The following is a 24565-nucleotide window of genomic DNA, read 5'->3' as shown; positions in this document are numbered from 1 at the left end:
TGTTGACGAGAGAGGGAAAAGTGAAAAAGGGATGCTATTAAAGCTGCTGTGAATGTAGGTACAGGTGTATGTTCAAGCCCAACCTGTTATTTTGTTCCTGTTCCTTCTCAATAGCCCAAAATAACATGAAGAGTCTACTTATCCCATCATTGACTCACTGTACATGAGTCACTGTGTGGCACAGCAAGAACAGCAGAATATTCTCCATTGGGACATTTTCAGGGTGTGGGCAACTCACAGCTAAACAAATATGACCATAGCGTTGACTAAAGGCAAAAACATGTTAAAAACAGCCCTGCTAAATTCACTTTAGATGTAGTATTTATCTGCTAAATTCAGGCGGGCACACGTTATTTTAAGGTCTAATTCTCACCATTTACAAACCATATATTATGTCTTTTGCCTCAATAAACTCCTAATTTTCTGTTTATTAATAGTTAGTATGTAGTTGTTTAGTTTGGGTTTTGGATAGGATTAGGTATGTAGAATATGGTTATGCAGAATACTGTATGTGCTTTATAACTACTTTATAACTACTTTATAACTAAGTATTAATAAGCAGCCAATATGCTAGTAAAATGCATACTAATAAGCAGTAAGTTAATAGTGAGAATTGGTCCCTAAACTAAAGTGTGACCATTCATGTCCACATAGATAAACATGAACAAAGTTTAGACTGATATATTGTTTTATCTCTGTTTATCCTGTTGTAAATATAGCGTAAATCTAACAAATATTTTTACTGTGCCTTGATATGTACTAAACCCCCATGATGCAATCACTGTACAAAAATATAATAATACAACAGTAAATTCCTAACCTTCAAATTAACTGGCAGAGAGTTTTCTACATCACTAAAGTAGTAGGTAGCAACAAGTGAATGTCTTTTCGAGTGAGACCTTGTGTTCATTTATTCAAATGATTTGTTCAAAAACACAGATTCAGTCAGAAGTGACTGTAAATGTGTCATTGAATCAATCATTCAACCATTTGTTCATAACTTATTTATAATTAAAAACACAACTAGTCTGCCTGAATTCGGAATAGCATGCTACCATGCCACTCTCCCTATTCTGCCATCTAAATATATGTTAGATATACTAAGAAGGGTATTCACTTTTTTTTTTTATTCAGCCAATGTCTTTATGAGAGGTTCAGTGAAAAATTTATTCAAGCGATTCATTCAAAAACAAAACATCACTCCTGCAGGCCTGTCCCAATGCCCACACTTGTAGTCTTGGCCACTTGAGAGTGCATACATGTGACAAGAAATAAGTGTGCGGGAATGTCCCAGGACTGAAAAATACTAATGCTCAGTGTCCTTAATATACACTATATCCACGCTATTTCAAACACTGCTTCGGAGCTGTATTTGAGGGTAAGTATCCCATAATTTTTTTAAGTTCATCAACTCAAGTACCCTAAAACTATGAGATGCAAAAGGAAATACTACTGTTTATTGAACTGAAGAATAAAATCAATGTCACATTCACAATCACACTGTTGGTCTGAATATGACAACTCCTAATTTCTTTTGCCGTGCTGCTGTAAATGAAGTAGTGGCTAAACATTTGTGCATTGTTCATAATTTCTTTGCGATGGCAGTGCTGCTTTTCGCTATAAAATACTTGGAGACTTCAAACACAGGGGCAAGGTTAAGTGCTACTCCAAAAAAAAATAAAAAATGAATTACCAAATTCCAGAAGATAAAGATGCACGTACCTCACTCATACACAAATACACATTCTCGCAAAGAAATTGAAAATAATTCTGTCCCTATACTAACTAAACTAAGCATGCATCACTTGGAATTGTCATATTGGAGAGTCATGAATAAGTCATGAAGTCAGTAATAAGAGGTTTCTAATTCCCTTGCAGTCACTTATCATTAGCGAGCTGAAAGTGAAAACAGCATCAGACTGCAATTAACCGACATGTAGCTTCTGTTACTGTAAAACATATGCGAGAAAACACATTTCCCCCAGAAATGTCATTGTTTTTTCACGTTATCTGTGGTAAACACAGACTGGCAGAAAATGTCTTGCTGAACAACTCCATTATTCTTAAGAACAGTGGTCATAAAATAACAAACAGGGGGGATTAGGATTTCACGTTGTATTCTTACTGCTGACTGTAAATCCATCCTGAACGTATCTTGGGGCAGTGGCTGCTGGGTCCTTTGCTGACACATGCATTTGTGGCTGTTAGAGATGGCTATTATCGAGAGAAGAGATGGAAGCTGAGGTGCTACGATAATGACATCTGTAATTGGATTCTGCACAGATCTTAACATTCATTCAGGACTGTGCTTTCCACAGGTTGGCCAGCATGCCAGTGCTCATGAATTAACAAATATCATTATCGGGGACAAAAATCAAATAATGCTCAGATTTACCCTATCAGATGTATTATTATTATTATTATTTATACCAAGTAAAACTGTGAATACACTGGAAGCAACTGATATGGTACTGCGACCAAGAATGTGCAAAGCTACATCTTTTCAAATTCAATCAGTCGGTGAGCTGACACGTAATGTACAGTAAGTGTTGGAACAATTGTGTATTCACCTTAGTTTTAACATAAGCGCACAGACATTTTTTTACTTGAATGTGTAAGGCTTTCAGGGTCAGACACTTCCAGTTATTTTAGATGTACAACAGTGTTAAACTGCTTTATATGGCAGAGTTGTATTGTTTGTATGTGAATTCATTATCGTAATCATGTTTGGTGCAAATAGTTTTACATTTTACTCTAATTTCTTTGTTATTCTTCTAGTTTTTAGCCTATAGAAGCTAATGAATAAGAAGTCTCGCATATTCACAGAAAACAGCTTACTTGGGGAAGATATGGTTAAAAACAAAGATGATTTCAATAAGTAGGCCAGAGAGCAGAAACATCATGAGCTGGCTTTGGTGTTATGGACAGAAGTTTATATAATGATTTGAAAGAGAACAATCGTGTTTTATCCCTGTGTACCGCGCCACAGATCCAAGACAAATTTCCCTTCAGGGACAGAAAATATATTAATTTCAGGTTATTTAAATATATTCCAGACTTCAGGATTTGTTGTAGATAAATCCACTTTATTTCAGACGGATGGGGAAAATAATGTGGCTAGAGTAAATGCGGAGCGCATCAACCACAGACAGCTCTGTTGATTATAATGAGGCCCATCTAGTTTTGTTCCGACAACAGTATAACTGTCCAGTACAGACATGAATCACAACCTTCTATTTATCCAATTTAGTACCAAATACAATAATACATTTTTCCAAGGCTTCAACATAGTCACAAGGCCCTATGCACAACACAACACCCCATCTATAGAGCGAACAAATGGTAAAAAAAAAGCAAGCACTGCATCATCTACACACTAAAATACGTGGTATATAAGCTCCCCAAAAATACAAAATATAAACCTGTCACAGAAAGCTGATTTTATTAACAAGTAGATTTCCATTTGTAGCATGTTACTTTAGATAATAATGACGTAAAAAAAATTTTTTTAATGAGAAACAGTAATGTAGCATATTTTAGTACATTATATTATATCTACACACTTTAATCGACACCTACAAACATTATTTACACAAAACATATTGGCTTGAATAGAGCCGAGATGGGCAGGTGTGTGTGGTACAGTCAGTCCAGGTCAAAATAATACACTCTTGTTTCATCTAATGGCTCTGGATTATGTGCGGCAAATGGGGCTTGGATTGGATTAACGATATTTAGGAGATGAACTCCTTTTTCAGAACAGATGAACCACAAAACGGTGGGATAAAAGAGCATCTGATTACTTCGTTCCAACAATAAGAGATAAGCACAAACAAAATTAGAGAAATATGATCTCAGATTTAAAAGCGTTTTGTCTATGTAAGGCCAGCATTTAGTAGGGGTTATGTGAGAGTGTTAACAGCAGACAGCGGGGTGATTCACACCCGGGACTCAGCACCCTCAAGTCTCACTCAGCACCACGGAGCCATCAATAGTGTGTTATCAGCCCCCATCAGGTGACAAGCCTATTCTTAGAGTTTCCATTCGGCACGCGGAGAAACATCTCTCCCCGAGCAGGTGCCCGCAAGACACTGGCGCTCAACACCATGACTGTTATACACGCACACACCTGCATGTTATGTGAAGGCACTGATATACACTTACAGCATCATTAAAGCCTACAAGGTGACAGTAAGAAAATGTTAATGCGCTGTGTAAACGTGTGTGTGAGCATGTAACAGCGATCTGTGTACTGGACTATGGCTTCCTCTCTCTGCAGGGCTGACGTCACCTGTGCGGTCTCTCTGGTCTAGTTAAAATGAGCAGATCTCTGTCAGGAACCAGAGCAGTAGTGAAGGTAACTTCTTATTTACAGACACTTGCCACAAATAGAATTCAAAATAGGACACTTAAAATAAAAATCATTGAACCATTCAGTGAGGGGAGGCAATTAACCTTCCTTGTCAACCTAATGAAGTCCGATAAATATTATATGAGTGGTTTTATTTTATTATACAAACCTGGTGTCTAAATACAGTTCAAATCAATAAAGATTAAACGTATTAAACAAAAAAAAGATAAAATGAAAAAAAAATGACTATAAATAATAATCATGAAATGGACCTTAATGGTGATTTAAGTCTGAGTTTTCGAAATGTATTTACCCATTAAAATGAATAAAATAAACCAAGTAATGTTTTTGATATAATACATTAAGTTGATACTCAAGTAAAAGTCTCTGCATACGGAGTCCGAAATTCTCATCCAAAATTTGTGCACATTAAAAAATAGATGTGACCTCACATTGTGTCTCCGAAACATTCACCCGTCATGAAAAAAAATATATATATAAATTCTGGATTTTCTGCGTTTTCACATCCATAGCAAGCCTTTTGATATTAAAGAATGACGAAATTTTTTTAACTATATTTTGTATAAAATAATACAATACATAAAATATGTTTTATTTAAAAAATATTTCATGTAAAAAATATTTTTTTTAATTAATACAAACAGTTAACAGAATAATACACAAATAAACTGTCAGGTATTAGCAAGGAGGAACTCAAGTGCAGACAGGGATTCTCAAACACAAAGGGTTTATTACAAACAGGGAAAACAAAAACCCACGAGGGGGAAAACAATAACTAGGGTAAGGACTAAATAACCAAACAAGACTGGGCAGACAAGATCAAGACACAAAACACTAACTATAAACAAACACTCACGGTACACAAAGACTTCTTCAGGGATGACAATACGTGGAACAGTTTGAGGGAACAATCACATCAGAGGTACAATCGCAATGACAAATCTTAGGGAACAAATCTCAAGTAATGAACCGACGCAAGACAGAGCACACTAGGAGATCTAAATAGGGGAACTAATCAAGACACGACAGGTGTTACAGATAGGACAATCACGACACGACTAGGATAACAAGGGGGGCGGGGCAAGGGAACGAGACAACACAAGCACATGGCCCAAAGACAAGGCCATGTGCTTGTACACAAAACATGGGTCTGTCATGATCCTGCCTCAAGACTAGGAAAAATCAAGGACACGAGGGCAGAATCATGACATAAACAATAATAAGAATAAGAATAAATAATAATGCACCAGATTGGATAACAGGGTTACAAATACTGTATTAAACAAAATTAAGCCATCATCGCTTTATTATTATTATTATTCTTGTTGTTGTTGTTGTTGTTGTTGTTGTTGTTGTTGTTGTTATTATTATTATTATTATTATTGAATGACCTCAATATCAGTTCAACATGTAAAAAATATCACATCTTCGTTTTTAACTGTTGGATACAGTTGAGAAGGTCAAGATCACCATTTAAATGTACTTTTAATGCTAGATTATGTTAGATAAAATTCATCAAACAGATTTCACTATTCACAAAAATGAAAAAGTAAAAACATATCAGTGCACCTAAATCACAGGACACCAAAGTCCACAACACTGATGCAAAGTGTGGGTGGTGTAGGTAGTGCACTAGTGTAGGTAGTACCTCCTCTCGGCTCCTGTCTACTCTCTTCATCCTCTCCCTTTTGTTCGCTCACTACTGAATGATAGTAGCTGCTGTGCACTGGTGAACTGTGAGCAGCGCCGCCTCTTCACTCTCTGTTTATCCTACACAAACAAGTTGCTCTCCGAGTTGCCCAGTTAAAGTAAACACTGTGTTCTTTAGCTCTGTGTCTTTCTCATGGCCAATACTGTAAAACAAACAGTAGTATGGAGCATTGCATGGTGCAATGTACTCTAAACGTGCTAAGGCTTATCTGGGGAGATTTCATGTTTTTAAAAAGTTTGGTGTCAGGAACAATTTCTAATGTTTCTACAAGATGTCTCTCATGCTCACCAAGGCTGCATTTATATAACCAAAAAAAAAATTATACAGTAATAACAGTAATATTGTAAAACCTTATTATAATTTAAAATGTATGTTTTATATTTACATTTTCAAATGTAACATTATTCTAGTCTTCAGTGTCACTTGATCCTTCAGAGATCGTTTGAATATGCTGATTTGGTGCTCAAGAAACATTTCTATCTATTATCAATGGTCGAAAACAGAACATAGAATAAGACTATTCTGCTCAATTAGAAGGCCTGTGTGCACAAAACTACTTTACATTCCCCATCATTTTCTGTGGCTGCGAGATAATGATAGCACGCAGTACATAAACATCAGTTACAGTCTGTATTATTTGCATTTCCTGTCCTTGAAGTGAAATTTAAATAAAAGAAATATGATACCGCCCAACACATCCATTTTATTCACACCACAATCACCTTAAATCACATCACTACATAATTACAATTCATGATTGAGTAATTAGGAACTTCTCAGGAGGACTTGAAGGCAGCAATATTTCACACCTGGTGAGAGCTGGCCCTCCAAATATTACACAATCCCCAGCTTGAGGGTTTTGCTTAAGGGTTTTTGAGGGGCTTTTTTTAGGCTGGTTTGTGGAGAAGCCTTTAGGTATCATTATGGCTGGGTGACGCTGTGTTCACACCCTGTGTAGGTACAAACTCCCAGTCATTTTCTCTCAGATAAGCCTTTGGGTTACTGAACCACATCAGACCCTGTGGGTTACTGAACCGCATCAGGCAGCCTCACAGTCACGCAGTCAGTGCTAATACGCTCTGACACTAACAGGAGGGGGATAAATTGGTTTGATGTGTGGAGCACTCAAAGTGGAGGAAAGCTATCTGGGTCAAATTCTGCTGACGTCCTTCCACACTTCCTGCTCCAGCCTGACCTGAGCAGACTTCATTACACAAAGGTGGGGACAGCGCTGGTCACCGTTCCGGCCGTCACGCAAAGTATAGCAATATCACGAATACAATAAAAGAGACCCAACACCTGCTTCAGTTGAGTTTCCCAAAACACAGTCAGTTGCTGTTATTACACTCACACTCTGTTTACTCAAAAGTTACTTGATAATAACTTACAGAACTCTTCCACCACAGTAACGTCTAACAAAAACTGCAAAGTACAATTTTGGTAATGCTTTCTTTTCTAAAAAACAGCCAAATCAATTGATTATGTCTCTTCAGTTTCATTGTGGTTGAGTATGAAATGATCGCACAACTGAATGCTATTGATCAGCCTTTTGGCGTTCCGCTACAATCCCCCATTCACCATTGTTCTGCCATCAGCTGAGTATTCAAAGGCTCCTCCTACTCTGAACTGAGATAAATGTTATTAGGCAGCTGAACAGAGTCGGGTGGAAGATACAATCTCTCTACATCACTTTATTTAATGGAAGAGCTATTACTTAATGTGTAGATTATATAACAAAACGACTCAACAAGTTCTATCCCACAAGCACAGAGACGGACTCGAACAGCCTTACTAATTATAGAACCATTCACTTCGGAATAGTACCTGCAATGAACTGGCTGTTCACAGGCTGGTGTTTAAAAGACCAGACAATCACTGGCATAGATAGAAAGCATGTTTCTCTGAGTATGCAACTATGTACAGTATATGGCCCTGAATATATACATTTAAACCAGTAGACTTTGAGAGCATTTTTCTTATAAACAGTGTGACTTATTGATTTTGGCATAGGTGACTTTAAAATAGATTTGGCTTGATTTCAATTTAATTCAAATTTAAAAGGAGAATTTTAATGATGTATTCAAGTCAGCCTTCACACTAAAATGTAAAACCTCCCAAAGTAACTCTTGATTCCATATATCAATTGCAGTGAGCTTTCTTGTAGCCCAATAAAAACACATGCTGACCAGCTATTTATAGACAATAAAAACGTGAAAACCCGCCTCTTTGCTCAGACGCTATTCTTCTATTAAAAAAGGAAAGTTCACTCAAAAATGACCTGCTATCATTTCCTCACCCTCTTGTCTTTTTCTGTTTACAGAATTTGTAGAAAGTCCATGTTTTATTTTCCATACAACAAACGGAGATGGTGATTTACACTGCCAAGCTAAAAAAAAAAAACATTAATAAATAAATTCCATGCATCTTGTGTGCAATTTTTTTTAACTTTTAATAGCTTATGATAGCTTTGTGTTAAGAGCATTTTAAGTTGATATTCGCAAAAAATTCACATTATCGTTTCGAAAAGGCAGCACAGACATATATTCTTAAATTCCTCCTTTTGTGTTTCACAGAAGAACTTTTGGGTGAACTACGCCTAATCTAACTCTAGGTAACAAAATTCAATAAATTATTGTAACTGTTGCATGAATATTTATTTACACAATTCTGGATCAACAATTCATATTATGCTCAGTATTCAAACTAATTTCTGACCTCTTTGAAAGATTTGATTGAGGTTACAATAACAGCTCTGTCACCAGCCTGTAATGTACAACATGCCTGGACTTGCCAGGTTGAAGACAATTAAAGAGCCAATTAACAGCATGCTGCGTAGAGTGGGGCGCTCTGCTGTGAGCCAGTGGCGATGGACACTAGCAAGGCCGCCTGTAGAGCATGGCAAAGGTGGAGTATGAAGCTGTTCTCTCAGGGCTATGGCCTTCACACAGATCTCAATGAACCATCCATCACAGCCAGACATTTCGAGCAAGTCAGCATTTCTACAGAGGCCACACACAAAACACACCACGCCAAGCACTACCCATGGGCTACAGCAGAGAAATGAAGCAGGGAGATGAGCCATTTGCATGCACGCAGGAGCTAATAGTACTGTTAGTCCTAATGTTTATTTGGATAGCATTTGGTGCCAGTTGGCATCAAGCATGAAGACATGTTCTCCGCTGTGCTGCTACTTTGCTTTTCCCAAGGATAAACGAAGCTGGTTGCTTTCATTTGCAATATGACTAACATCATTCATATTTACAGTGCATGTTATTTATTGTGTTAGAATGAACCAAATAACACAAAAAGGCAATGCATTTTTTTTATTCTGCCTTGTAAAGGAAATATGCCTATAATATTAAATGTAATTTAATAATAAATTATAATATATTTAATTTATGTAAATAACAGATTAAATACATTTCCATGAGATTATTTTTTTTTCATTGACATCAACCAATGCTTGCCTAGTTTAAAGGAAGCTTAATATTTTATGAATATAATAATGTGGATGTACTTTATATCACAACAAATCACCAACATTTCATATGTCTCTGTCAAGCCATGGTCAAACTATAAAGCCCCTCAGAGGTCAGCACTGCATAGTTCTGCATTACAATGCAAATGAATGAATAAATAATAAAGAGGAGTTGTTGGCACCAAAAACAATCAAAGTCTAAGAGTAATCGAAAATAGCCATTAAAACAAACGCAGTGTTCCTGGCTAAAAGACTGCTTACATGAGCATTCACTCGATCCAACCAGGAAGCCAAATCCTGGACGTGGGATGCAGCACTACACTGCAGCCAAAACTCTAAAGAATGCTGGTTAAGAGCATTTCGAGGCATTTTTAAGTAAATTGTAATGGCCAGTGATGAATTTCCATGACATCCAATGTATGAATAAGTAATATGATTTGTGCTAAAACAAACCCATCATGAATATTTCACAACTGCTATTTTTTTTAAAACAACAGTCAATGAATTGTTAATGTTGTAGCCAAAACTGGTCTTTTTTATAGACTTCTTTTATAGACTTATTTTAGTAAGAATTGTTTTATTTATTTAATGCAGTCCTGCCAGTCCTGTTTAAAATTCACAGATTTGTGTTTAGAGAAGATATGGATAATTGCATGACTGCTGCATTTCAGATGAAAAACAGAAATCCCTCTCCTTTTTGGGAAAACATTAACTAATTTCAACAGAAACATATTCATATAATGGTTGATATTAAAATTGGTTCCTTCACGTAATTCTTGCAAAGGAATAAACTAACTAAAATTAACTGGACTTTCCAGAGCAGTAAAATACTATACAAGAATGGATAACAGGGTTACAAATACTATATTTAACAATTAATTAAGCAATGACTTGTCACTTTTTTTACTTGAATGACTTCAATATCAGTTAACAACATACATACATACTTTTTGTGAAAACTATATAGTTTTCAGGATTCTTTGATGAATAGCTCATAACATGACCAAAATAAATCTTATACACTAACTGAGGAAAACAGGCTGGCACACGTTTAGTTAACACTCAACACTGCTAACTCACACGTTCACCCATACATATATTTTATGTCTTGTATTATAAAAGCATTTATAGTTTCAATAACCATCTCTATAGCTATATAAATATATATCCATACAGCAGGAGCACATCTCCAGGCCATGACAGTCTCACAGATATGAACCTAGTCCTCAATAACCAGCACAGACCACACTGCTGGGGGGATACGACATTTATGGATTCATAATGCAGTTAAGGCACAATAAAACACAGTCCCCGCTCTACTGACACACACACACACACATGCCTGAACCAGGAAGTGACTGACTCACTGAAATGAGTACGGCTGAGTATCTGTCCCATCATTAAAATGATGTGACCGCATTAACATATGTGACCTTGTATATATATCATGCTTGTGTGCACAACAGACATAACAGTTTCCACCGAGGTTTGCTTTATTATTAGCTTTAACATATATCTCATAAGCAGAGACATCCATTTGGTGTGTGCGGTATATGCCGAAAGCTGTTAGATTGACAGTCAGCATATGTTTTTGTGATGTTAATTAATTAAAATGTATACAAACTTATACTTAAAGATGTTTTTAAATGGTTGCACACACACACACATACACAAAAGTTTTCTAGATTGGAAATCTCTGTGATATACAGTATGTGCTTACTCGGGACTTCATTGTTGATAAGTTGCCACCACTTTTTATCTAAATAATTTATTTTAACCAAAAAATAAATAAAATATTTTAATTAAATAAATTTAAAACTTATGTAAAAGCTTATTTAGTTATTTAGCCTTCAGGTACATGTCCTTAGCTGTTTGCGCCATCAACACTCCGGCCTGACTTCAGGAGGGTAATCAAATAAGAGGCTGCTTGAATCAGAGAATCCAACAACAAAAGTGACCCCTGATCTCCCCTTAAGTCACCACTGCAGCAGACTACAGCCACCTCAGCAGTCATGTACTTCAAGGACACACCAGAATCTTTCTATAATTAGACATTGTTCACACACAAACAGCATTCTAATAGCAGCAAATTATGCAAATCTGAGGCTCTCAGATTGTTCAACAAATTCACTGAATAATAATTTGGTCATAGTTAGAATTCAAAGTGATCACATCATATATATGTCAAGCTTTTTACACCAAAGTGTAAAATGTATGTTAACATAATTTTAGTATGACATTTTTTTTACACTAACCTTTTCTGTTTAATGCCAATTCTACAACTTTTTCAAGCTTAACTTGTATTAAACCCAGAATAGAAAAGGCTCATTCTATTACGCTGTCTGACTTGTCCATCCTTTACTCCAAACTTTTGCTTCCTCTTCACCAGAGATCCATCCATACCCCAACATCCATTTGTCAGTGTTATCAAAGGATTCGGTTTCTGAGAGATAAGAGTTTTTTTCCTTCTTGTCTCATTCTCTCAACTTCCTACCCACTCAGAACTGCTGAAGGACAGAGGGAGGTCATCTTAAGGGATTCAACAAGACACTGGCATGCAGAATCACGGGTTTATACTCCCTGAGGGGATCGGGTTCTACTGACACCTGCCTTTCCAGGCAGGTCCAGTGTTGAGATGTTGCTCTCGCAGGGAAAAAGGATACAGGCCGATAGATTGAGAGGAAGCACAGCCAGCCACAAACAGATCCCCCCCTCTTTTAAAGCCAGTAGAGCAGTCCTCTGTAAACACACTGACATTTGATACAGGAACATTACACCACAGTGAAAAGTGCTTTGTGTGCTTGTGGGTTTTACCAGATACCACATGTAAAAGAAGTGTTAAAAAAAATCGACACATTCAATAAATAAATACTATCTGTATAACTGAATCCTCTTGTGGAGTGCTGCACCACACACTTAGCTTAGGTTTCATTACATTTGCCTGAAAAATGTCTTTGCTGATCTGTAGGTGTAAATCAGCAGACACGCAATGTGAGCTAAAAAGAGTGTCCTGTTGATGTGGGGTTTTCAAACTGGGGTCCGGGAACCCCCAGGAGACTCTAAGAGGATGCTAGGGTGTCCACAAAACGAATTCAAGAGAAAAATAGCTTAAAATGTAATAGACAGACAGGGACGGACGGACAGATAGATAGATTGATGGGGTGCACATAAATTTTTCTGTCTGGTTCTCTTGAAAGCATTAGAGATTAATAATATAATAGTAATACAACAATAATAAAATAATAGTAATAATACTATTATTGCACTTAATTAAATTTTTTTAATAAAATAAACTACATGACAAATAAAACTTGATAATACTATTACATTTTTAAAAAAAAATATTAAATAAACAAAAAAGGGTATTAAATAAAAATAAAATTATTTTTTAGCACACGAAAAAAAACAAAGCTTAGATTTGCTTTTTTGTTTGACAGATTTGTTGCTGCCGAGTGAAGTGCATCAGAGGTGAATAAAATGTCAGTTTTGCATTTTACTATGAAACGGTAGTGATAGACTAGATTTATGCATTCCATTTGAATTAAAATCTTACACAGTATTACATTTAGTCGAACTAAAAAGTTGTGTATTAACAGCTGTGAACCATGTCGGTGCACAAATGAGCAGTCTGAGCTTATTTATCCAGTTTATTTTCATATCTATATACAAAGTAAAAAAAAAAATACTGCTGAATAAAAAGGTGCGAAATTCTTCAGTATATTTTCACCTGTTCTGTTGTCCAAGCACTTTGAAAACAAAGAGCACAACTTTCCTTATTTTGAGGTCATACTAACAATCCTAAAACACACAACCCCAAGTATGGACAGTCTGCCTTAGCAAGCCCCACCAATAATTAATGAATACCGCAACCTAAACTTTCAAAACTGCATGCTATGTAAAGTTAAAGAAATGTGATTCCACTTTTTGGTGGGAAATCTTGGTGCATTGGGAGCTGCTGTTTCAGCATCTGCTTAGTCAACCCAACAATGACCGGTAACTTAATTACTTCCAGATCCCTTCCTTGAGCCTTCTATAGGAAATGCTGCTGCGTTGGGTAAAACGATCACTTTTGAATCTCCAGAGGGGAATAATGGATGCGGCAACTTTGAGCACTGCCCACAGTCTCATGAGACCAGCTGGCTTCCTTTGTATAAATTAAATCAGTGAATTACAGTAATAATAGTGGATAACTTATAGAGGTAATTTATTAGCCTCTACAGTCATTTCATAAATGAATGGTTCCTTACTTTCATGTTACCCAGGGCTATGTGAATATTACATAAGAAACTTTGTTAAGTCAAGTTTTTAACTGGAATTTCTTCATGGATATATCATTGACATTTTCCTCTTTTGCACATTTAGAGCTACCAGTCCTCTGAGCTATAAAAGACATTAGTAGGAAATATTTAGCTGCCTGGTTCATTGATCCGGAACTTTGAACAAAACCCCCCTCTGTCTCTTTTTCATGTCTTTCTTTTTATCTGTTAGAGGCCTCTTTCTCTTTCAAACATTGACCCTTCACTTGACATAACATGTCGCTCTGTCTGTTTCACCCTCTCCTTCCTCTATCTGATTCACAACACTTTGAGAACCTGGCATACTGTGGCACCGCAAGGAACGGTGTTAAATGTGTAAAGGGATGGTTAACCCAAAATGACAATTCTGTCATCATATACTGAGCCTCAGATTGTTTGAAACCCATATGTTGTAGGTGGTCCAAAAAGTGATGATTCTTAGTACCTTTTTCCTCCAACTACTGTGTATACAAAACAAAACAAAAAATCTAAATATCTAGAATTAAATATAGAACTGAATTATGTATATAAACTACATTTTAATCTTACTTTTTAGTATTGATTTAAGTTGCCATGAAAAATAAGTACAGACAACACAGAAAAGAGCTTGGTGTTTATTAAGTGGAGAACTGCTACAACCGATTCAGTGAGTCTTGTGATTCTTTTGAATTGATTCATACATACAGAGTTTTTTTTTTTAATGAATTGGACCAGACTGGCTTTGGAAGAGCCAATACATTTACTCAAAGACATGAAAATCATTTGAACTTTTTTCAAGCCTAAGAGTGAGTAGAGGAACTATCTCTTTTAAAACTGTCCACTAGTACTTAAAAAAAAAACTCACAGCACCAGCAAACAGACCATCTCTTCAATCTGTGAACAAAACTGATCTTTCCCATGCAATCCTCACTATCCTCCTCTTTGCCTTTTTCTTGCCGTTCCTAAAAAGAATGATGAATCATGTAGCAGCTGCTTTGCCCACTCATGGAAGACATTAAAACAATTTCTACATCAGTTCCCCTTTGGGAAAGCTAGTAAGTGCAACAGGTTAAATGCCTGTACGAGAGGATGTTGAAAGATGATAATTACTCAGTTTTAAATCTCCAACCTTTAACAGAAGACAAGAACCCTTGATAAAGTTCAGAATCTTTTTAGCTGTACCACATAACGCCTTCACCTACCAGAGAAGCAGACCTCCTCTTGAGGCAAGTGTGACATCTCATTAACTGCTGCTATTTGATTTAAAATAATACAATGTTCCAGATGAGACAGCAAAGGTGAAAAATTACAAAAACATGCAAAGTTGCAACTAATTGTGCACAGATTCCTCTGTGAGAAACAGTAATTGTGACTTGGAATGCCCGGCAAATAAAGTGGAGATCTGAGACAAACACAGAGTAATATGAACTTTCTAAATAGGAGAGAGAGCAGATTATAGTTTCTTGAGTTTAATGGCAACTGTATATTTTATACTGACACCTATTGGTGTGGATGTATTTATCTCTTTTGTGTTCCTAGTAGTCTATCTACATTTCCATTCAAATTAAAATGTTGTTTATATTTGAAAACTATAAAAACATTTCTTGCTGAATATCCTCATAACATAAGTAGCATACAATAGGTAGTCTCAGTGTTTATACTTGACTAACTGGGGCCCAGGTCAGGAAGCAGACAGACTGGCTAAACCAACCGTCTGTTGACAGAGGTCAACTAATTCTCAGCACATAGAGACTCTTTCACCTAGATATCACACTATAGAGACTGTGTCTGTTCCCCGAACTAGAAAATACAAAAAACATCCAAACCAAGTTAAGATTAACAATTTAATTGAGGTTCAACAAATAAAAAACAGATGCAATACGGATAAACAAATGATAAAGCTTGGCTTATTGAATATCAGATCCCTTTCTATGAAAACACTTTTTGTAAATAATGTGATCACTGATTATAATCTAGATGTGCTCTGTTTGACAGAAACCTGGCTAAAACCTGATGATTACATTATTTTAAATGAGTCCACCCCCCATGATTACTGTTATAAACATGAGCCGCATATAAAAGGCAAAGGGGGAGGTGTTGCTTCAATTTATAACAACGTTTTCAGGATTTCTCAGAGGGCAGGCTTCAAGTATAACTCGTTTGAAGTAATGGTGCTTCATATAACATTATCCAGAGAAACAAATGCTAATGATAAATCCCCTGTTATGTTTGTACTGGCTACTGTATACAGGCCACCAGGGCACCATACAGACTTTATTGAAGAGTTTGGTGATTTTACATCCAAGTTAGTTCTGGCTGCAGATAAAGTTTTAATAGTTGGTGATTTTAATATCCATGTTGATAATGAAAAAGATGCATTGGGATCAGCATTTATAGACATTCTGACCTCTTTTGTCAGGACCTACTCATTGTCGAAATCATACTCTAGATTTAATACTGTCACATGGAATTGATGTTGATAGTGTTGAAATTATGCAGCCAAGTGATGATATTTCAGATCATTATTTAGTTTTGTGCAAACTTCATATAGCCAAAATTGTAAATTCTACTTCTTGTTACAAGTATGGAAGAACCATCACTTCTACAACAAAAAACTGCTTTTTAAGTTATCTTCCTGACGTATCCAAATTCCTTAGCATATCCAAAACCTCAGCACAACTTGACGATGTAACAGAAACTACTGACTATGCACTTTAAAAACAGTTGCTCCTTTACGCTTAAGAAAGGTTAAGGAAAACAGTTTGACACCATTTAACAACATGTATGTTAGACCCTATACCATCTAAGCTCCTAAAAGAGGTGCTTCCAGAAGTCATAGATCCTCTTCTGACTATTATTAATTCCTCATTGTCATTAGGATATGTCATTAGGATATGTCTTATTAAGCCTCTCATCAAAAAACCAAAACTTTACCCCAAAAAACTAGTTAATTATAGACCAATCTCGAATCTCCCTTTTCTGTCCAAGATACAAGAAAAGGTGGTATCCTCACAATTATATTCCTTCTTAGAGAAAAATGGTATATGTGAGGATTTCCAGTCAGGATTTAGACCATATCATAGTACTGAGACTGCTCTCCTTAGAGTTACAAATGATTTGCTCTTATCATCTGATCGTGGGTGTATCTCTCTATTAGTTTTATTGGATCTTAGTGCTGCGTTTGACACAATTGACCGCTACTCTTCACGCTTTATATGTTACCCTTGGGAGATGTCATCAGGAAACATGGTGTTAGCTTTCACTGTTATGCTGATGATACTCAGCTCTATATTTCTTCGCGGCCCGGTGAAACACACCAATTTGAAAAACTAATGGAATTCATAGTCAATATAAAAAACTGGATGATGAGTAATTTCTTACTGCTAAATTCTGAAAAAACAGAGGTGTTAATTAAAGGACCTAAAAACTCTGCTTGTAATAACCTAGAACACTGTCTAAGACTTGATGGTTGCTCTGTCAGTTCTTTGTCATCTGTTAGGAACCTAGGTGTGCTATTTGATCGCAATCTTTCCTTAGAAAGCCACGTTTCTAGCATTTGTAAAACTGCATTTTTCCATCTCAAAAATATATCTAAATTATGGCCTATGCTCTCAATGTCAAATGCAGAAATGTTAATCCATGCATTTATGTCCTCAAAGTTAGATTATTGTAATGCTTTATTGGGTGGTTGTTCTGCATGCTTAGTAAACAAACTACAGCTAGTCCAAAATAAAGCAGCAAGAGTTCTTACTAGAACCAGGAAGTATGACCATATTAGCCCGGTCCTGTCCACACTGCACTGGCTCCCTATCAAACATTATATAGATTTTAAAATATTGCTTATTACTTATAAAGCCCTGAATGGACCTCAGTATTTGAATGAGCTCCTTTTACATTATAATCCTCTATGTCCGCTACGTTCTCAAAACTCAGGCAATTTGATAATACCTAGAATATCAAAATCAACTGTGGGCGGCAGATCCTTTTCCTATTTGGCACCTAAACTCTGTAATAACCTACCTAACATTGTTCAGGAGGCAGACACACTCTTGCAGTTTAAATCTAGATTAAAGATTTTAATCATCTCTTTAATCTGGTTTACACATAACATACTAATATGCTTTTAATATCCAAATCCGTTAAAGGATTTTTAGGCTGCATTAATTATGTAAACCGGAACCAGGGAACACTTCCCATGACACCCAATGTACTTGCTACATCATTAGAAGAATGGCATCTACGCTAATATTAGTCTGTTTCTCTCTTATTCCGAGGTCACCGTAGCCACCAGATCCAGTCTGTATCCAGATCAGAGGGTCACTGCAGTCACCCGGATCCAGTACGTATCCAGACCAGATGGTGGATCAGCACCTAGAAAGGACCTCTACTGCCCTGAAAGACAGCGGAGACCAGGACAACTAGAGCCCCAGATACAGATCCCCTGTAAAGACCTTGTCTCAGAGGACCACCAGGCTAAGACCACAGGAAACAGATGATTCTTCTGCAAAATCCGACTTAGCTGCAGCCTGGAATTGAACTACTCGTTTCGTCTGGTCAGAGGAGAACTGGCCCCCAACTGAGCCTGGTTTCTCCCAAGGTTTTTTTCTCCATTCTGTCACCGATGGAGTTTCGGTTCCTTGCCGCTGTCGCCTCTGGCTTGCTTAGTTGGGGTCACTTCATCTACAGTGATATCGTTGACTTGATTGCAAATAAATTCACAGACACTATTTAACTGAACAGAGATGACATCACTGAATTCAATGATGAACTGCCTTTAACTATAATTTTGCATTATTGACACACTGCTTTCCTAATGAATGTTGTCCAGTTGCTTTGTCACAATGTATTTTTTTTAAAGCGCTATATAAATAAAGGTGACTTGACTTGACTTGAATACCACTTGATGTTGACTTTGAACAAGTTAGGGTCCAATATTCAGGCATTGTATTAAAGTCTTCTCTTATCAACATACCAAGCATCTTCACAGAAACAAGCACGCATCCATTCTTTCACAGCTTTTTACATAACTCTTTAATTTATAACATCTAAACAAGACAAAGACGGTGAGTCAAGATCACTCTATTCAAACAGATTTCAAAAGGCAGTTCTGAAGTTCAGTTTCTTTAGTCAATGGATCCCAACTCTGTTGCTATGCCACCTTTAAGAGAGCCAACTATATTTAGATGGCCATTATTATGAAGCTTTTCACACATCACGACCAAGATAGATGGAGGAGGTGTAGTGACGACCTATCTTATGTTTGTTGAACGAGCGTTACGCAGTGGGGTGCCAATCTGACATCTGACGTCCCTTTCAATGTGTGCCATAACCTTGGGGGACAATGCACGTAAATATTCTCCTATAGTTAAACAAATCGTCATTTCAAATTGTAAGAACAATGTTAAAGTAATTTCAAAGGAAGACCAAGTTATTACATTTTGATAAAAATTGCAACCATTTTTTTTCTTCTTTGAATCAAAAGCAATGAATAATTCAAAATAAGACTAGGAATGTGCATTAAGAAAATAAACAGTGTAAATTTGGACTTTAATAAGGTAGTGTGGAGAAAGACTCACTGCTAATGAGCAAGTCATGTGGCTCCTCGAGCATGGACTACATCCAAAAGCCCTCAAAGACTGTCCTAATGGGCTCTTTTTAGTCATGAGAGAGAGGAACACTTCCTCTTTTGATGTTAATGTGATGCACTGTCTGAGATGTGAAATAAAATCATGAACATGATTTAGCATAGAAGATTTTTTTTGTTTTTGTTTTTGCATAAACATGCTTTGTTAGTTTCGAAAACAACATTCGCATCAACCAGTAAGATTTTAAAGTTAGGATGGGGCTCGAGCTCAAACAACATTTAAATCAGCCAATCTGCTGCAAAAATGACAAACAACACATTATAAGTATCATTTAAAAAAGTCCATTTGACTGATGCTCAATATTCATCTCACTGAAGCCACAATGTTGTGTGAAGAGCAAGCTGAAAATTAAATGGTTAGATGACTTCCTACAACTATGAAACAGACTGCAGAGCGATAGTATGAATCTAAAGAACTGCTAATATTTAACGGCAGTAACGGCTGTTATTATTTGCTGTGCGGGTGCAGATCAGGCAATAAATAGGCACAGGCAGAGAGCGGATCCAATAGCCATGACTATTTTGACTCAGATCAGTCCCACTGATAGGCAGCTGTTTTCAAACAGTGCTTATTAGTTTTCATGATCTGTAGTCTGAAGACCTTCAGAGGTTTCTATTTACAATTCTATTTTCAATTTACTATTTACAATGCAATTTGCAACATTCCAAATCATGCTCATTGACTGTAGTGATTGACATCTTGATTATAAAGGGAGTACATTTTGATGACTTTCTGGATAGGCCTATATTCCAAATTTGAATAAAAGTTTCAAAGATTTTTCATCCTGCTAGAGAACCACTGGCTATATAGACAAATGCAGAGTGAATCCACAAAAATAACATTCTGCAACAATGTAGCATGTCTATGCTCTCTCTCTCTTTCTCTCTCTCTCTTTGTGTGTGTGAGAGAAAGCGATGGCGATTTGTGTGCCTTAACATCAGAGTTTATGGTACATTCAGTAGAGCTGCGCTGCGTATCCATTGAGATGATCTGAGAAATATCACAGATCGCTTGACGGAGATTGAAACTCTGAAGGCCTCAGACAGAGTCAGAGTGTTCACTTTTGAAAATATATCTGAGCTAAACTTAGCCTACAACTCACACACTGGCGAGTAAAATCTGAGAATTTATTATCCATTGGCTAATATTAGAAATCATTTAGTCGCCAGAATGAAGATTTAATCGCATATGCATGTGATTTAGTCGCAATGTAGAGGGATGGGTTGACAAGAAATTGATAGCTGTCTCTTCGTTTCTGTCACGAGTGTGTAAGCGCAAGGCAACACTGTGTGCATGTAATACTCATGGGAGTTGTAGTGTCGTAGTGTCACACTGCAATATGGCTTATTTCAGATGCTTTTTAAAAATGCTACAATTATTCAACTCGCCAAAGTAGCTAGTTGGAGTCACTGTGATACCTGCCACGAGCAAAATCCACCCGCATTTGGCGGGTGTTAATGTCAAGCCCTGATTGCAACGTATAAGATTATTTTTTTGTCTACCTGATGTATCTGGTGTGTGGGTGCAGTTCAGGTTGAGGTCTTTATGTCAAATTGGTCAGATCAGGTATGGAATTAAATTAGTGCTGCTGTTGGATAAAAGGTTGGGTTTTCTTTTAAGTACTGCAGATGCGAGTTTACAAAACATGACCCATGCAGGACTTTAGGACCCAATATATTTCAAGGGAAATAAAATAGAACAAATAGGTGTGATGAAAATTATTTCTGTGGTTCAAATCAGTTTGTCCAAGCAGACTTTCCACAAAATTCGGCACAAATTTTTAGAATGACAATATTAACATTTTGTCAACATTTGCAATCAGTACTACTATTAAACACTTCTATATTCATAAACAAAGAAGAACTTTGAGTGTATCAGGACCTTAAAGAGCAGCAAAATGGCTAATGACCGAATCAGTGTGAGTAACGGTGAGATCAGAATGTGTGTCCAGAGAGCTGGCAGCCCTGCAACCCTGCAGCACCAGGGTCTGCCCTTCTCTCAGGAGCACCTCTAATGAGACTCACTCATCTCACCCTCCAGACAGGTAAGGAGGATGTGAGGGGATGCCAGACGCAGTGAATGCATAATCGTATCATCCTCCCTACAAAGGCAATAATAAAAGAAAGAAGTAATGCTAAGTTAAAAACATGACCTTCCATTTTTATTATCTGCAATGCAGCGATTAGTTTAGTTTAGTCTGTCTGGCACTAGCTACTGATGTCTGTCTTCCCCGATATTTTTATGTGACTGCACATGATTTACACTTTGATTCACTGTTTATTTACAACCATGCAGAGAGAGGAAGAGGAAAATGAAGAGAGTTCTGCTCAAATCACTCATGTCTTTGTAACACCCAAGTGAGCGAGAGAGAGAGAGAGAGGAAGGAATGGCAGATTTTGTTTGTGGATTCTGAAATTTTAATCATGCTTGATCAGCATATCTGCGGTGGTGTGTGATATTCGTCAGACATACACTGCTTCTCTGACTAACAGCAATCCTCTAGAGCAGTTTCTATAAATCACTTTTACAGTATATTGAAGGCTGTTGCCCATTCGATTATAAATTAGTTTGTTCATTCCCTTAAAAGTTCAGTCATTTACATAGTTTATGTTCAACTAGTAAGAAAACCAATTCATAAAATACATTTATAAAAACATGTTTATAAACTACAACTCATAATTATAATTTTACTTGTATGAATTGCATATTTACTGGTAAAAATCAGTTGCAAATATCTTTATTTAAATAACAATTTTACTGTGGAGCTCTATGATTAAACAAAACATTTGCTTTAAAAAAATGTATAAGAAATATATCTAAAAGTGAAAACCAATGGAACTCATATGCAAACATATTATTGGTAAAAATTGAATTCTTTATATGTGAGCCTGGAATTTTCACTAGCCAGAATTGAATTATGCATCCCTTGACCAGGAATTAGCATCAGAATTGCATTATAGATATCATCAATCTGAACCATTACTAGTCAAATTTCATTACTGAAATCTGATTGGAGTTTTGACTAGTCTAAATTACATTATGACTTGTAACACTGGGGCATTAAAAGCCGGAACAGAGCTGTCGGTAACAACACAAAACAGCAGGCACACCAGGTTGCACTTACCCTGCACATCATGTTTGATTGCAGTGCGTATGCGTTTCTCAAAAATCTCTATCAACCCTGAAGTTTCCATTTTCCAGCCCTCTCAACATCAACCAACCTTCACCAGCGGGGCTGAGCAGCCAGCATTGAGCTTGTGAATGCTAGCCATGCTCTTATGGTCTCTTCAGGGGTAAGCAGCTGCTCTGTGGCACTGGTGGCCCACTAGAAACACTGATATGCTGTTGAATAATGATAACCTTTTGAGAAATGTCAAGTGTTACCAGTACAGTACATCTCTATCACTTAGATATTATGTTGTGCCTGATATTGTTCTTACAGGTCACACCAGACCATGTTGCCAATTTCCAGTAATAGCAGTCTCACCATGGAAACGTAATGCTTGTTCAGTGCTGCGAAAAGCTGTACAAAAAAAAAAAAGTTACAGGGTTCAGACAGAGGCCTTCATAGGTCCAGTGCATCTCTTATTGACAAGGTGAGCTTGTACCTTCTGAGTCCAATTTTATTCAAGCCATTCTCACTCCCAATGAGTCAAACACTGTTGCTTGCGTAAGAGCCCTGCCAATCACTATGTAGATACAAAAGGGGTCAGCATCTTTTTAGTGATATTGATAATAACCACGATAAACATTTGATTTTAAAACACTGACAGAAAGGGCATTGATGGTGCAACATCATTAGACAACTTGTCCACACTTAGAAAAATGCATTTAATTTATATATATATATATATATATATATATATATATATATATATATATATATATATATATATATTAGTTTTTTTTTTACACTTCTGGTCTATATTTGAAAAATGTTGACCAAAAATTACCCTAACCCTAACAATTTCAAAATTGTTCATACTTTTAGAAGTTAAAACAAAATTATTATTCAGACCCATCATAACCAATTAGATACTTTTTTAAGACCCTGTTGCCTGCAAATTGCCATTGTATACACTTATTCAATTTCTAGTATTTTGCCTTTTGTCCTGGAAAAAACATTCAAGTTTAACTTCTTAATTTTCTTCTGTTCTTTAAGAGTTCAATGTCACCTTCAATTATTTCCAACTATTTCTCATTCTCTCCGGAAGTCTCCTCCTCCTCTCTATGGCCCCCTCTCTGTTTGAAAGCATCATTATTAGCGCAAGTATTCAATTACCCCTAGGGTAAATGAGTAAACACTAACAGTCCTCTAAATAATAGTAATTAATTATCTATAAGCCTACAATTAGCTGTGCTATGACGCCATACGCAATGGTATCATTACCAATTACCATAAGAAAAAAAATGCCAAGGTAATTTACTATAGTAAGAGTTTACTCAACACTGCAAAATGAATTGCGGAATAAATTGAGCAGCCAATAATGCTGGAAATAATAACTTCCTAAAGCTCAGCATAAAATGTTGACAAAGCTATCTAAGTGTAAACGTAAGGCTACAAAGCACAGGGGATGTCAATGATGATGGATGAATACGAAACTTGAAGACTAATGCGATTTTTCTTAAACAAAGCAGTTTGGAGTTGCTCCACAGCTTAGAGGCAGTGCTGCAAAAAGGCAGACATATTCTGCAAGAGGCGGTGTTACAATACTGTCAGCTGCACTGCAGCAAAAATTACACAGCACAACCTCCAGCAGCTCAGATCCCTGAGTAGACTGCTGGAAAAAGAGAAGGGGAGAGAGACAGAGAGAGAGACTACTCACACACATACAGTCAAACTGAGAGACAACTGTTCTCTTTCACAGGTTATTCATACTGTTTACAATCCAAACAGCACTACAGTCAACCGCATGGTAGCCTGACAGCTAACACAAGCAAAACTAGCACTAGCTACAGGCTAGGTTAGAGCTAAATAACATTTAATAACATTCAGTTTGACAACCAAAAACTATATATATATATATATAAACATTTTTTTAATATATATACCCTCAGCTTGTCAGCTGGCACACGTGCTTTGAC

At 36.6% G+C, this 24565-nt stretch overlaps 1 protein-coding gene across 2 annotated transcripts in view; it reads right to left on the bottom strand.

Annotated features, from left to right (window-relative positions):
* LOC113108453 (fibroblast growth factor 14) overlaps positions 1-24565 on the bottom strand; it is a 115435-nt gene that overhangs the window by 77604 nt on the left and 13266 nt on the right. The window contains exon 1 of one of the 2 annotated variants that reach the window (XM_026271599.1): positions 22605-22705. The exons of the other annotated variant lie outside the window; for it this stretch is intronic. Within the exon in view, the coding sequence (XP_026127384.1) occupies positions 22605-22674 (70 nt within the window). The 5' untranslated portion in view covers positions 22675-22705. Of the gene's footprint in view, positions 1-22604; positions 22706-24565 lie in introns of those variants that run through there. 2 annotated transcript variants of the gene reach the window in all.

Source organism: Carassius auratus, chromosome 9, assembly GCF_003368295.1.
Source record: "Carassius auratus strain Wakin chromosome 9, ASM336829v1, whole genome shotgun sequence".
NCBI classification, from domain to species: Eukaryota; Metazoa; Chordata; class Actinopteri; order Cypriniformes; family Cyprinidae; genus Carassius; species Carassius auratus.
Note: the sequence above shows the minus strand (reverse complement) of the source record. Positions and strands in the feature narration are given on the sequence as shown.